The following is a 14,587-nucleotide window of genomic DNA, read 5'->3' on the forward strand; positions in this document are numbered from 1 at the left end:
TTTGAAAACTGCGAGAGACTGGGACTAAAAAAAGTTTACCAACTTTGGAGACTGGGCCGATCGTCTTTTGATTCCTCCCCTGCAAGATGGCGGGGGATTACGACTATGTTTTTAAAGTTCTTGTTTTGGGGGATAGCTCTGTTGGAAAGTCAAGTCTTATTAAGAGATTTCATTCGAATGTGTTCGATCAAAGACTTCCTACAACCATAGGTGTCGACTTTTTCATCCACGATATGGAAGTTGATGGAAAGAAAGTCAAGGTTAGTTTCCAGGTGTATTTTTTTGCTTTACGTACTCGGCATGTTTCAGCTGCCTGAAGACCCAGGATTTTGCTTAATCACTTATCCATAAATTATACTTTAGCTTAAAAATATAGTTTGTAGGCTCGAGGGCATAATTTTTTAGCACTCGAAGTGATTTTGTTGAGAATTGGTGTGGTCAGTCCTGCAGGGCTGTCAACCCCACTCGTCTTCAAATATTCCAGCAATAATTGATAGGGAAGAGATGATAGATGACGTCATAACGCACGGCTCATGACGTCATCTGTGCAACAAAATACTCGTTGACTGCGATTGTCATGACCTTGCAATGACACAAACACGCCAAAGAGATGTTGTTGGCATTGTTCTCGCAAAGTAAATTAAGGCCCGTGGAGCGAGTTTATGATTTTGTCAGGCGTGCAGCATGCACAACACACCATGGATCGCCAAGCAAAAGTGTGATCTTGCTTTGGTCACAAATATGTCTCGCTATCGGTTTGGGCAAATGCAGTTGCCTAGGAACAAAGCAGCGTGTGAGCAAAACCACAACAAACCTGGCCCGGTTGCTTTAGCGGAGGTCAAGAAATGCTTTAAGCAATAAATTTCGAAGGGTTAGGTAGATGTACCTTTTACAGCAAATGGATGTGATTTGGACCATTAGCTTCAATAAAAAAAAAAAAACAGCAGAAATCGAGGTAAGAAAACATGTTTTGCGTCCTACTTCGCAGACCATTTGTATCTGCATTGTTGGTCGTATGTTCTTTCATTGCCATAAGTTTAAGACAGCTTGATCAGCTTTAAACGATGTTTGCCGGCGGAAGTTTCATGGAAAAGGTCTTAAATCAAAATTAATACTCTTCCTTACACTTATGTGTTCCTCCTTAGTAGTGTTGTGGTAAGCAGATGTCACACCAAACCGAAGTTGCAGGGTTCGATTCCTATTTTTTTAAAACTTTTCTTTTTTTCTTTCTTTTTTTCGCTGTTTTGTTTTGTTTGCGTGTTTTTCTTCATGTTAGATATATTTTCTTTTTCCTATTTCCTTCTTTCCCTTTTTTTCTACTTCTGGCCCTTAGCCTCTGCTTCGCACGGCTCTGCGATTCATGTATTTCTAGCAACATATGACTTAATTTGTTTACTTCCCACCAATTAGATTATCATATAGCCTGCATAATAGGAGTTTTATGAGCCAACCGAGGCAAATGCGGCATTTTGTGCATAGTGCAAGATGAGGGAGAAGAAAATATTATAGCACCTGTAACCAGTCCATTGTTCTGGCTCTTCCACCCACCTACGTGCACAAATATTGACTGATGGTGATGATGTCAAAAGGACCAATGAAAACACGACCCATTACTCCATTATTGTCACCATTCTGGCTACCAGAAACACCGACAGCAGCGTAAACCACTGGAAATAACAACTACAATGGCATGCACAAATCACCAATAATGTAAGAATGCAAAAATGACGAATTTGCTCAGTTAAAGTTTAGTTTATGTCTAAACACAATGGTGAGAAAGAACGGAGGGAAAACCTGTTGTTCAAAAATTCCAACATCACGTTTCACATTGTCATGAGCTTATGAGTTGTGTTTGGCCTGTCAACACTTAATTTCAAAAAGTTAGTAAATCAGGCTTTTTCCAAACTTAGTTGAAAGTAATCCAAGAAATCGTTCCTCTTTAGCAATATTTGCTTTATTCCTGGAACATTTGGAAATAAATGAAGAACTTTCTCTAACAGCATCGTCAAAAAAACATGACTGCAGACAAACATACCAGAATCTTGCCAGAACAACATGTCGTCAGTTAACTAATTGAAGCTCAAAGTTCATGTAGTGAACGTGGGAAGAGCCAGAACAATAGACTGGTAACAGGCACTTTATTTGTTTCTCCTCCCCTCATCTTGCACTTTAATCAAAATGCCGTGTTTGCCTCGCTTGGCTCATGAAGCACCTGCAGACTATTATTATATAATATTACAATGGAATACCTAAGTTCAGGAAACGTTCGTTGTTAACATTAAAATAGCTCAGACAGAGCAAAATATTTAAAATTTTATTTGTCGGAAAGTCAAGCCTACTGAAGAAATGCCAAAATTCGGTGATTATCCAGGAGATTTTATACTCTGTTCTGGAGACTGGGAAATGCAGTCCAAAATCTGGAGTCTCCCAGATTATCAGAGAGAGTTGACAACACTGGTCCTGGTACTCTTCTCATGGGAAAACATGAAATTTCCCAGTCCAGAAACAGTGTGTCCTAGTCCTTAAACCAGTGAGTGAGGCCCTCTTAGGTGCAGTGCACATGTCGTAGCAATTGCAGAGTAACTGGCTTAGTAAATATCTTACTTGAAAAAAAACTGCTCCTGCAGTCCCACTGTCATGTTCAGTTATGCTGGGTTTACAGTCCCACAGTCTGGTGGTTGATGAATGCTCAAATCTTGTGAGTGAGTGAGTAAAAGTCGAGTGCTCTTAAAGTCCCAGCTGAAAAGTGACGAATATTGAGTACCTATCCCACTAATGCTCCCGCAGTCCTGCACTCCTGAAGTCGATGTCAAGTAACTAGTGTGCTTATAATAATAATAATAATAATAATAATAATAATAATAATAATAATAATAATAATAATAATAATAATAATAATAATTTATGTAGCGCTATCAGCCTCTTTCCACAGGAAAAAATAACGGATTCCCATTTTTGGATATTTTAGGGTATTTAAAGAGTACCCCAAAAAATCCCAAATTTGGAAGAGTGAGACAAGTCCCAATCAGGGAACTTTGTTGGGAATTCCCTAGTTGGGACTTGTCTCACTTTGCCAAATTTGGGATTTTTATGAGTATTCTGTAAATAACCTAAATATCCAAAAATGGGAATCCATTTTTTTTTCCTGTGTTCATAGCACTATACAATAATCAGGTTAACGTAGAACCTAAACACTAAAAAATATAATAAAATACCGAGATAAATTAGTTAGAAAGCTTAAAAAATATATATATACATTATACAAAAAATGAAAGTTAAAATCTAAGATCTAAAAATACTAAGATAAAATTACAAATAATGAAAGGAATAAAAAAACGTGTATTAAAAATAAAAGTTAAAAGCCATAGGCTTCTTTAAAAAGATAAGTCTTCAAATGTCTTTTAAAAATAGCGATTGATGGAGATTTACGAATGCTAAGAGGCAAGCTATTCCATTGCCTTGGTGCAGCAATGTTGAATGCCCGATCTCCATAAGTCTTTAGTTTAGCCAGTGGCACAGTGAGCAGTTCTTGCCCACTGGAACGTAAAGACCGAGAGCACTTACAATGGCTCAGGAGACTAGAAATGTAAGAGGGTGCTTTGTCATTGAGTGCTTTATAGACTAATAACAGGAGCTTAAAAATAATACATGAATGTATGGGGAGCCAGTGTAGCAACGAGGTATACTAGTGCTCCAGCAGTCCTGCACCCCCACAGTTGATGTCAGAATTTTATTATGCAAATTGGACACTGCAGGAGCAGTTTTTTAAGTTAGATATTTAGTGGGCCGGGTATTCTGCAATATAACCTTTATGTCCCTAGTCTGAGTTCGAATAAAACAATTGTTTGACATTTTGAGGAGTAGGCCATGTCCCTGTCAGTATTCAACCCATATTTATATCATTTGTGGCCATTTATCCCAGTCTTATGTCACTATCTTATGGCCATGTTGCTTGTTGGAATTTTACCCTAACAGGCCCTCATGAGTTACTGGGTCAGGGATTACTGTTTCCTTTCTTATTACCGATAAAAGCCTCACGAAAAGACAATATAATGCAATTTTCATTAAAATTATCATGGTAAAAAAAAAAACAAACAATTTGGTGTACCTATAGGCCACTACTAAAAAATCTTGCCATCCCTGATTGCAAAGAATCTACTGAAACAGCAACGAAATTAAACCACAGCACTAAACAGTGTGGGCTTCTTTGATTCCTTTTGTTTTGTTTGGTTGACTAGCTTCAACTTTGGGACACTGCGGGTGAAGAGAGATTCCGTCAAGGTGGTTTAACCAGTTCATATTACAGAGGAGCTCATGGGGCACTGGTAGTGTTTTCTCTGACATCTCTCAAGTCCTTTCAAAGTGTAAAGAATCTTTGGATAGATGAATTTTATAGAAAAAGGTAAGAACTGAACAATCTTCAAGTGTATTGTTTATGCATGGTGTATAATGATACATTTTCATACCTGCCAACCCCCAGAGTACAAAACTCTGGAGACATCTAGAAATCTTTGCATTGTAAGAATGACATTTTCGACATGTTTGAATACTCTCCGAAAATCACCCAAAGGCCCTCCTAATGTTCCCAACGTCGATAACAATGTGCAAAAACCACACCTGTCCCAACTTTTGATTGGTTGATTTCTGACCAATTGCAATACTCGTTAAATATACATTATCAATTTGATTGCTCTGTTTTACGTTTTCCGATCAAGAGCAGCTTAAATAAGATTGCTAAATCCACTCCTTGTTTCATTTTCCTTTTTGACATCTCAAAAATAACAAAATTTTGAAAAAGGCCACAGTAGGTATTTCCCAGGAGATTTGGTGCTCTAACTTTTTTTGATGAAAAACTTGGAGACTCCTTGGAAAAGCAGCAGAGTTGGCAGTTATGCATTTTATAGTTGTACTGAGCCGCAGGTAGCTAAGCTAATGGAAGCAGGTGTGGTCAGAGGTCTTATGAAATTTGGCAGATAAACAGAGTCAAAGCTCTGAAAATTCTCCCAGGCTGTACTTGAAGAATTAGCTTTCGACAGTTCTTTGTAACAGAAGTGAGGCCTTTTAGCAAACTTTCCCGGAATTTCCCCACTGCGATGATAAAGAAAGAGAATTGGTACATTCTACCTTATTCTAAATATTAATTCTTATGAGTACTTACATGTGAAGAAGTGGTGTTGGGTTTAATCAGGTTGGACCTTTAGGTAGGACCTGGCCAAAGATTTAAATAAAATTGAAGAAAACTAAAAAGGGTTGTAACTGGTCTTCTTGAAAACTGGCCATCATGACTAGTTTTTCAAAGGAAATAAATTTCTGATGTTTGTTGGGTCCCATGTTTCATGAAGTTGTTATTTTGTCACTGAGAAATAATTGCATTAAAGCCAACTGATGAATCATCTTTTACAAATATCAGAAAAATCTCTTTAAAAGAATTCCATTTATTTTTCTGCTGTAAGCTAAGAAAGTCAACTGAAAATAATGTCAAGGTTTGATTTTGGTGCTATGTTATTTATGGATGATAGTGACATTTATTATCAGTACACTGAAAAGACAACATTATTGAATCAGTTAAGGTTTTTAATCATTGATCAATAATAATCAAAGATTGGCACACCTCCAAGAACTAGGATAACCTCTGGACAGCCATACATGGTGCCTAATTTACCTCAGTCATTGTTAATCACTAATATAAGAAGTATCAAATGCAGAAGGGTTTGCTCATATTCTGGGCCAGTTTATGGGTGACACTTTGACTTAGCTTTCACCCATTGATTGGTCACTCACTTCATGTGCATGCTGAACTGTTAGTAATGTCTTACGTAATTTTTTACTTGATTATTTAATATTTTTATTTCTTGTTTTCTTTTTTATTTCTCTAGTGGTTCAGATACAATTAAAGTATTAGTGGCTAACAAATGTGACTTGAAAGATAAGAGAGAAGTCAATGAAGATGACATTAAAGTAAGTGTGATTTTGCCTCTGATCCTTGATGAGGTAGTATGGCTGAGTGTTTAGAGCAGTGGACTTGCAATGCGGAGGCCCCAGGTTAAATATGTTGAATATGTTCTTGTTAGCTGCATGTTCAGCTCATTTGTCTTGCTTGTAGGCCAGCTGGTTTGTCCACCGTCATTTGGGACTTTTCCCAAGTGAATTATGTTCATTTAATTTATTTGTTTCTGCTCATTTTTGGGGCACAATGCACATGACATTACCTCACCTCACCCACCTATCCTCTTTGCGCCTTGTGGTACATATCCCATAAGGCCTTCACAGATTGTCCCTCCACTTATCCCGGTTAGCTGCAGCGGTCTTCACTTCCTCTGAGGACGGGCGACAGTGTTCCCTTGACAAAGTGAATTTTGTCTTCTTTTGGTTTCTGTAATAACAGAGTTTAGTGGGATAGGGTATCAGTCCTCAGCCCACTCCCCTCCCCCCCCCCCCCCCGGGGGACCAGGGCACCACACTTAGTCTGGTCATCCTTGGACCTGACTCCAGCCAACATACCGTAAAATTCCGAAAATAAGCCCCGGGGCTTATATTTTCCAAAGGCCCTTTTTGAGGGGCTTATTTTTGGAGGGGCTTATCTACGGAGGGAAATTTGCATTTCAAAATCGATTGGGCTAGCCTTATAGCTGGGAATAAATCTACCATTTTTGCTTTGTTTTACTTTATATTTGAGGGCAATTTTCCGAATACAAGCCCCCAGGGGACTTCTATTTGAAGGGGCAATTTAATGGAGCATTTTCTGCATTACCGGTTTCGGGGGCTTATATTTGGAGGGGCTTATACATGGAGGGGCTTATTTTCGGAATTTTACAGTAGCTCTACCATGGTAAGGTGGTGATCCCTTTGGAGTGGACATGACATTACCTCCTGCCTGAATAAAATTAACGATATTTTTGATGAATACATATGTATGAATAGCTACATGTAGTAACCCCAGAAAAATTGTTCAAAAAACAGTGAATAACTCAGTTCAATCCTCCATACACTGTAAGTGGAGTTTTTGTGTCTTTAGTTTAGAACACACTAAGGATCTATGCCTTAAGTAAGTCTTTTCCTTTCCCCACAATGATTATGAATGACGTAAAGGTTGAAACATGGTGTGAGGGGCTATAACCAGGCAGCGGGATTGCAGTCATATGGCTGGATAAAATGAAAAATAGCAGCAGGATGCTTGGTTGAAAAAATCTATTGTGGACCGTCTGAAACCCCAGATATTTGTATTTGCCAGGGGGTTATTTCCATTACCATGTTCTTGGTTGCTAATTTCCTAAATTGTTTTAATAATACTATGTTTCACTGTTTCAGGAATTTGCAGATTTGAATTCAATGTGTTGGTTAGAAACAAGTGCCAAGGACTGCACTAATGTGGAAGAAGCTTTTGAAACTATGGCTTCCAAATTATGCGAGAGTCATGAACAATATCTGTCTTTCGAGTCTGAACGTAGTGGTCCTGGCAGTTTTACTCTTCATGGTGCCTATGGAGTGCCGGAAGAGAATGAAAATCAAGGTTATTGCTGCAACTCAACATGACTTACTTACTTACTGACTGACTTACTGGGCAATTAATGGAGATGAGGGGTGCATTTCAAATATAATGTGCAGAAAGTTGTGCTGTAAATATTTTGTAAAATTATAGAATTATGAAATGAGTAGCTTTTTCTTGTAACCTTTTAGTGTTTGTGGCTTGGCAGGTGTTGGGAAAGAGATCACCAAATACTGTACATGCAACTCAGCAGGGAAACTGAATTAGTGGCAGTTTCTCCTGGAGAATCCTTAAAAAAATGTTTATAAAGTGTATAAAACCTCCAATAGATTGCAATAACAGCCATAGATAATACTCACTCACAATGGGTAATTAATGGAGATGACGCCATACTGTAGATATATTTTCTATTTGGTTCAAATGTCAAACTTTTCATTCCCCAAATCAAATCATTTGATTGGACATAAGAGAAGATCCTTGTTTGAAACCATTAAATTCAAGGTGATTGAGGTCATGGGTTCACATAATGTCTTAGGGTGCTTTCCAAAGTCAGAACTGGCCAGCCAGACCATGGTCAGACCAGTCATTTTGACAATGAAATAGGCTTTTTCCAAGAGTTTTAGGTAAAAACCCATCTCCTTGGTGCATAGTTTTTAGGATTTGATTGTTCTCACTGGATAATTTTGATGAAAAGTGAAATTCTCATTACGATGGTGATGTTCTGGCCAGTCAGTCCTGACAAATGGAAAGCACCCTTAGATATCACAAGTTTTTTTATGTAAACCTAAATAGTAAATTAATGAGTAAAAATTTTTGTCAAGATGGGCATGGAAATTTGTGGGTAGTGGAGATGACCAATTTTTTGAAGAAGTCGATTATTTCCATTTGTCATTCATTTTTCAAACTATTTATAGTGCAGGGCTCAAAATAATATTTGGTCAATGGAAGATGTCTTGCCCAAGTGGTGACTTTTCTGTCGCCAGTCATGTTGACTGGTCATGCACACTCCCATTCTTAAACTAACAGCCAAATTTATTCTCCCCTGTAAAACTATAAATTTTTGTCTCTTTGCAAAAATACAAATAAAAATTATGCAAGGATCAGTCAACTTCTATCCCAATATTGTGGCTGGTCAGAAAGGAGACTTGACCGAGCAAAAATTTCTTTGGCCGGTCATCATGCCCAGCCACTGTCCGTAAAGTATTTTGAGAACTGTATGGTCAAAATTTGTAGAGAAAAAAGTCTTATCAATTGCTTTCGTTTATGATTTCCGACCTCTCCTAGCTAAGAAGATCATTTGAAATTTTCTGGGGGGCGGGGGGGGGGGGGGGGAATGGGAGTTTCAAAAAAAGATTTTTTAGTTAAAAGACATGTTTTTGAAAAGGTATACTGGAGTTTTTAGATGGTGGGGTTAAAAGAATCCTACAGGAGAGAGGACGGCTGCATTTTGGTCTAAAACATTTCACTGTGAATGCAAAATTTACTTCCACCTTGTTTTTATTTAATGTTATTTATTCATACTCAAATTACTAATTAAAACATAGTGTAGTAGATATTACTGCGCCAAGTCATAGTGGCCTTTCTCATCAGATACCGTAACTTTACAGTCTGTAATAATTTTTGTCTTGCTTTCGCACGCCATATTGGCCATTTCAATATCTTGTACATAGTCATATCATAGGCCATGTACAAAGCACTTCATATATTTCTCACAAATTCACATTGGCAGGCGATTGGAAGTAGTGGGTGCAGGAAAGAACGGGCGCGTGTCTCCCTCTCGTGCGCCCGTTCTTTCTTACGCCCACTACTTCCACTGAGCGCATGCTACGCAGGCTACAATGTGCAAGGACAATAGTACTGTTACGGTATATTCTGTATTAAATTCGAATTCAGATTAATTTTTACTGAATGGCATGCTTTTTGTGTTTTACTACTTGGCAATCTGAAACTTACTATTATTCAAGTACCTGTGAAACACAGTTATTGAATTTTGCTATGCCAATTTAAGCACACCGGTAAATAATGGGTGGACTGGTAATGTCTAGTGTGCAAATATTTTTGGTCTATTCAGTTATGTTGTTTGCAGAATTTTTTATTCAGGCCCCAGTCGTTCAAAAGGTGGATAGCGCTATCCACCATATAAATCTCTATCCAGTTGATAGTGCAATTGGTTTCCCCAATACTTATCCACTGGAAAGATATTTGTCCGATCGATAGTGCTATCCAGCTTTTGAACAACTGGGACGTGGTTAAGCGGCTACGTCGATTGTTAGCTACTGGGAGGAAAAACACGGCAGTTACAGTGTATCCACATACAAATTCTCTAGACCGATCTCCATATTTTCCCTTAAAAGTATAGTGAGGGGAATTTTTTAAAAGATCAAAGGTGTGTTTTTGGTGATCATTATATTTACACTCATAACCTTTTCTCTTGTTCATGCTTGATATTGGAGAGCTTTAGATTCTGAGACGAGGGTGACTACTTGTACGAGATTTTCTCAATACATTTGTACTGAGTATTGCTGGCGCGTGAACTAGCGTCATTTTGGCAGGAAAACCTGATAGCCGTCGTCAATCTGTAGTGGCGGGGAATAGTTATCACATGCAAGAAGTTTTATCATTTTGCTATCGGGAGTCGGGAGGGGCTGAATCTCCTTCAGAATCAAATAACCTTACTAACTTTTTAGGCTTAGCTACATGCTTGTCGCAGCAACTAGTCTTCTTGAACTGGCGTCAAGGTTTATTGGGGGCCAAGCTCGCACGAATAGACCCAGCGGGTTTGTCACGTTAAACAAGGCGGCTTACCCAATCGGCTGGCTACTTAAGGGCAACTTTCTCTAAAAAGCCAACACTTTCTTTCCTTCCCCGTCCCTAGCCTTTCTTCAATGGGTGAACCACGGGAGGTACCCTCGTAATACTTCAGGGAACTCATCAAAGAGGTTTTCACCATCTGAGGCATTTATCCTGGTTTTCTAGCCTGTATTCGGGTACTGGCAGATGGAAGTGAAAAAGGAGGATAGGTCTAAAACTGCCTTTCACTTCATCAAGGATAATTTCAGTGGAGAGCAGTGCTCTTCGGATTAACAATTTGGCGTTCAGTGGCCTTTCCTGAACCCACTTTCTACGGCAACCTCGTTCCCAGGGTTCTCTCCTACCCGCCCTACGGTAGGGCGGGTAGGAGAGAACCCTGGGAACGAGGTTTTTTCTACGGCCGATTTGGTCGTTATCATCTTCGTCATCACCACCTACGGTTGGTGTTTTTGCGGAGAAGATCTGAAGGCTTGAAACAGAAGCCTATTAAAAATGTTACAGCCGTAAAAGAAAATTAAAAGTTGCTTTTCCCAGACATATAGTGCTGCCTGACGGAAGACTGATCATAAGAAAGTCGAAGCCGTCAAACGTTGAATGTGAAAGAGCTTCAAACCTTCCTAAGTCTTGGTGGTTTAAAGAACTCCAAGGACAGTTAGCTCGTTGGCTTGAACGCCTCCAAGAATATGTTGATGAGATCCAACACTGGCCTGGGAAGCACACAGGACAAGACCTACATTGTAGGCGGAATACTGGAGAATGCCCATCGCGTGTTTCCACTGCAGCACTATAGGAAGCAACAGTCACCAGCAGGCTGCACTGAGGTAAACAACAGAATAATGTAAAGGATCTGTGGTCACACCAAAGAATGCAGTAGTGCGGCTTCAGCCCAAGGTCAGGATCCTGATACTGATTGCCCCAGTTATAGATGCGTTTCAAGAAATGAAGGAAACCGACCAATGAGGAGCTACACCCCTGAGTCGAGCATCAAAGGAAGTCTGTGCAAAGTGGGAACTTATAGAGAAGCCGTACTTTACTTGCGGTCAGCCGAGGGAAAGCCCGTGAGCTAGGAGTAAATTTATTTCTTCTTATGAAGGGAATGATAGGTGTCACACATTAAAAGCCAAAAGAAACGAGGAATTCACGTCAAAGAACACAGGAATACATCAAAGGTTGGTCTCCTTTGTTTATTTTATAGAAAAAAGGTTAAATATTATTGATATTTAGCGTTCGCAGACCTAAGTATTTTATTTCTCAAACAAAGTCTCAACGGTCGCCTGTAATGCGGAACCGACTCTTGAGAGAAAGTAAATTTACATTCCACACTCGTAAAGTGAACTTGGGACGCCTGTGTCTTTATCTGTACCATACAGGCTTCCGCGATTTCGAGGGTGGGGCTGACATGTCTAAATTCCCGGCTTGCACTGTCACGCAAAGAAAAATAAAAATACAAACCATTCAGTACAGAAGGACTAGAATCTGGGAAATGAAAAAAGATGAATATACAAAAACCCTTGCCAAGAATCAGGTCTCTGAAATATTTCAAATGCGAGATATTGGGAAAAACGGTTTACCTAAATTTATAAAGCTTTGTATGGAAACGCCATGTTGGTGTCCCTTTCAGGAACACCAATATGGCCGCCGGATACCAACAGAAACATCTGTTTTCGAGTTTTCCTACTAACGCGTGAATTCTTCGCTTAAGGAACTCATAAAGATTACAGTAATATTTATTCTGAGACAAGGAATGTTTAGATTGCAAAATCTCCCAAAATCGGTAATGTTTTTAACCCACATAAGAGCTTTCCCGGCCGCCAGCTAAATACCGTGTCACGCAAAAGCCTGGAAATTCAAGCGTCCTCTCTCGCAAAACGAAGAACCCTTTCGAACCAAAAATTAATTTATGTAAAGATGTTTATGTACTGTAATACCTCGTGAAAGTAGAAACTCAGGAGAATCGATAGTTTCTTAGTTTGGTTTTTGGTGACGTCACGTGCAACCCAAGAATATTAAAACTTATCCGAATCGTCAGTCACATTAGCTTTCTCAACCATATCAGAAGTGGGCGCTGGTTCTTCTTCGCTGGTCGCATCAAAGTTTACAAACTGGCGTCATTGGACTTTGAGTAGGTAGTCTGAGCCAAACAAGACGTTTTTTACACAGTAATCTTTTTTGTGTTCATATAGGTTTATACGCCCTAATAGTTTCCCTGTACACTACTTGCTACTGTTCACCGTATCATTATATTGAATGGATGCTTTGAGCTGGCAATTTCTGTCTTGAACAGAAAGGTAATGTTTGTATCTTATGACAACTAAGAATAAGTTACTTCAGTCATGTAGAGACAGACAATCTTTTTTTGGCGCCCATACACCCAGTTACGGACTGAGGTATCAGAGCAACAATATAAATTTTGGTTTAATGTGGGAAAGTTGTTTTTCCCTCCAGGGGTGTCGAAGCATATAAAACAGAGGGACTCATTGTGTTCCATTTACTTTTGAGAAGAAAGAGAGGTTTATTGCTTTGAATAACTCAGACTTAGTCGAACAAACGAGGTAACTGAAATTGGCAATACTTGACCACCTTTAAGGCCTATTCATCGTTAACACATGAGTAGCACAGTCTTGAAGAGCGTCAACAAGCGTCAACAAAACAGTAAACAAGTTGAAAGATTTATTTTTCGTTCCTTAAGTGTATTCCTCGAGAGCGCTCTTCCTTCGACTACAAAACCGCGGATAGGTTTTCTAAGTATCTTACAAACTTGCCTAACATCGGGGCGGAACTACAGGTCCGCCGAAGCGGAAGCAGTAGCATGAGCTCGGGACTTTTTATTGAATTTATTTATTTGCTTAGTCTCTCTGGCGACCAGGTAAACAGTAGCCGGATAAAAAATCGCTTCAAACTGGCTTGGTGTTCAGATGTTGCTCCAACATGGTCAGTGGACTGTTTCAGCTCAAAACTTAGTTTCGAATTCTCCTGTTCTATTCCCCAGACAGTATGAATTTTAACATAATGAAATTAGTCCGGCTATTTATGTATAAGCAGGAAATCAATCTTAATCATTATAAACGTCTTTTTGATTTCCTTATAATCGCCTGATTTCTTGTACGGTTTTCAATCACAACATTATAGTCGTATTCATCACACAGCCTTTCAGTGATCCTGTTACGTAGAGTAAAAAAGACTTGTCTCGTTGCTTTGCAAGTTAGTGGAAGTTAAACCTTCAGGGTGCAGCAACTCACGCCCCACTGATCTGCCGCTATTTTATTTGCCTCAACTCAGACAGGCTTGATCAATAGTATGAAAGTTTTTAGTTTTACCTCAAAAAATAATCTCAGCCTGTGTGCGTTTCGCGAGTTTGTAAAACCCGAAAGCAACAGACAGCCCTTATTTTCAGCTAGGGTAGAGAAAAAGGACGCTGCTGAAAGAGGAAGTTGTCGCCTCTCAGTCAATTGCCATCGCAACGAAGTATCCACAGATCCACGTCTACACTACCTTACTTTATATGCATAATAAAATTATAAATTGAACTAATTAACTTGCAAATATGCAGTTTAGTTGGACTCTCTTTAGAGCTCATTTCCAAAATATCCATCATCTGACATAGTCAACTGTTATTATTATATCGTGCCTTATGAGATCTAAAGGTATAGGTCTCATGCGAAAGTCGCGCGTAAATCAAATCTGCTTCGAATAGACTTTTTCTTCGCCCGGAGGGCAAAAAATGTGAAAAAAAGACATTGTCTCAGGGTTTTGGGGGTTTTTCCCTTGAAAGGAAAGTATTTGGAAGAGCCAATAGGCTTTGTCCACTGAATTATTGTTTGCATTGTGAATATAAACGGCACATTTATATTCTCGTTTGAGCGCACCCATGTCTTTTTAACTGTCTATTGTATGGGACTGTTAAGTAAAGAGTGACATGATTTCTGGTCGCATGCATTAAAATTAACAAAGTGAGGTTACTGGGCTTTCGCAGTTTGAGCGAGTTTTCTATTTCTTGTCTAGAAGTTTTATGCATCATTTTTGGTGTTACTGTGTAGGTTACGCAGTTATCGTTTTACTGTACACTGCTAGCTATTGTTCATCGTATCATTACATTGAATGGATGCTTTGAGCAGGCAGTGTTTGAACAGAAAGGTAAACTTTGTATTTTGTAATACTAAGAACAGATTACTTTAATGATATAGAGACGGACAATCTGTTTTGGCGCCCATACACCCAGATGTACCATAGAATGTACCTATTTACCTAGCAACGCAGGAAACCAAAAGCTGCAAGAATACTATGACCAGT

General features: G+C 39.0%; 1 protein-coding gene across 1 annotated transcript; it reads left to right on the forward strand.

Annotated features, from left to right (window-relative positions):
* Window positions 1–72: 72 nt before the first annotated feature.
* On the forward strand, window positions 73–7,819 carry LOC140921184 (uncharacterized). The gene is made up of 4 exons (XM_073371159.1): window positions 73–260; window positions 4,239–4,402; window positions 5,877–5,958; window positions 7,309–7,819. The coding sequence occupies exons 1-4, from the start codon at window positions 87–89 to the stop codon at window positions 7,531–7,533; spliced, it is 645 nt and encodes a 214-aa protein (XP_073227260.1). The 5' UTR covers window positions 73–86; the 3' UTR covers window positions 7,534–7,819.
* Window positions 7,820–14,587: the final 6,768 nt, after the last annotated feature.

This window comes from Porites lutea, chromosome 1 (assembly GCF_958299795.1).
Source record: "Porites lutea chromosome 1, jaPorLute2.1, whole genome shotgun sequence".
Lineage (NCBI taxonomy): Eukaryota > Metazoa > Cnidaria > Anthozoa > Scleractinia > Poritidae > Porites > Porites lutea.

Bases quoted from the DNA above. Each gene is read 5' to 3' on its own strand.
- LOC140921184 (XM_073371159.1), top strand. From the start codon at position 87: ATGGCGGGGGATTACGACTATGTTTTTAAAGTTCTTGTTTTGGGGGAT. The intron at 261-4,238 runs GTTAGTTTCCAG...TTGGTTGACTAG, and splicing joins TTGATGGAAAGAAAGTCAAG to CTTCAACTTTGGGACACTGC. The intron at 5,959-7,308 runs GTAAGTGTGATT...TCACTGTTTCAG, and splicing joins TCAATGAAGATGACATTAAA to GAATTTGCAGATTTGAATTC.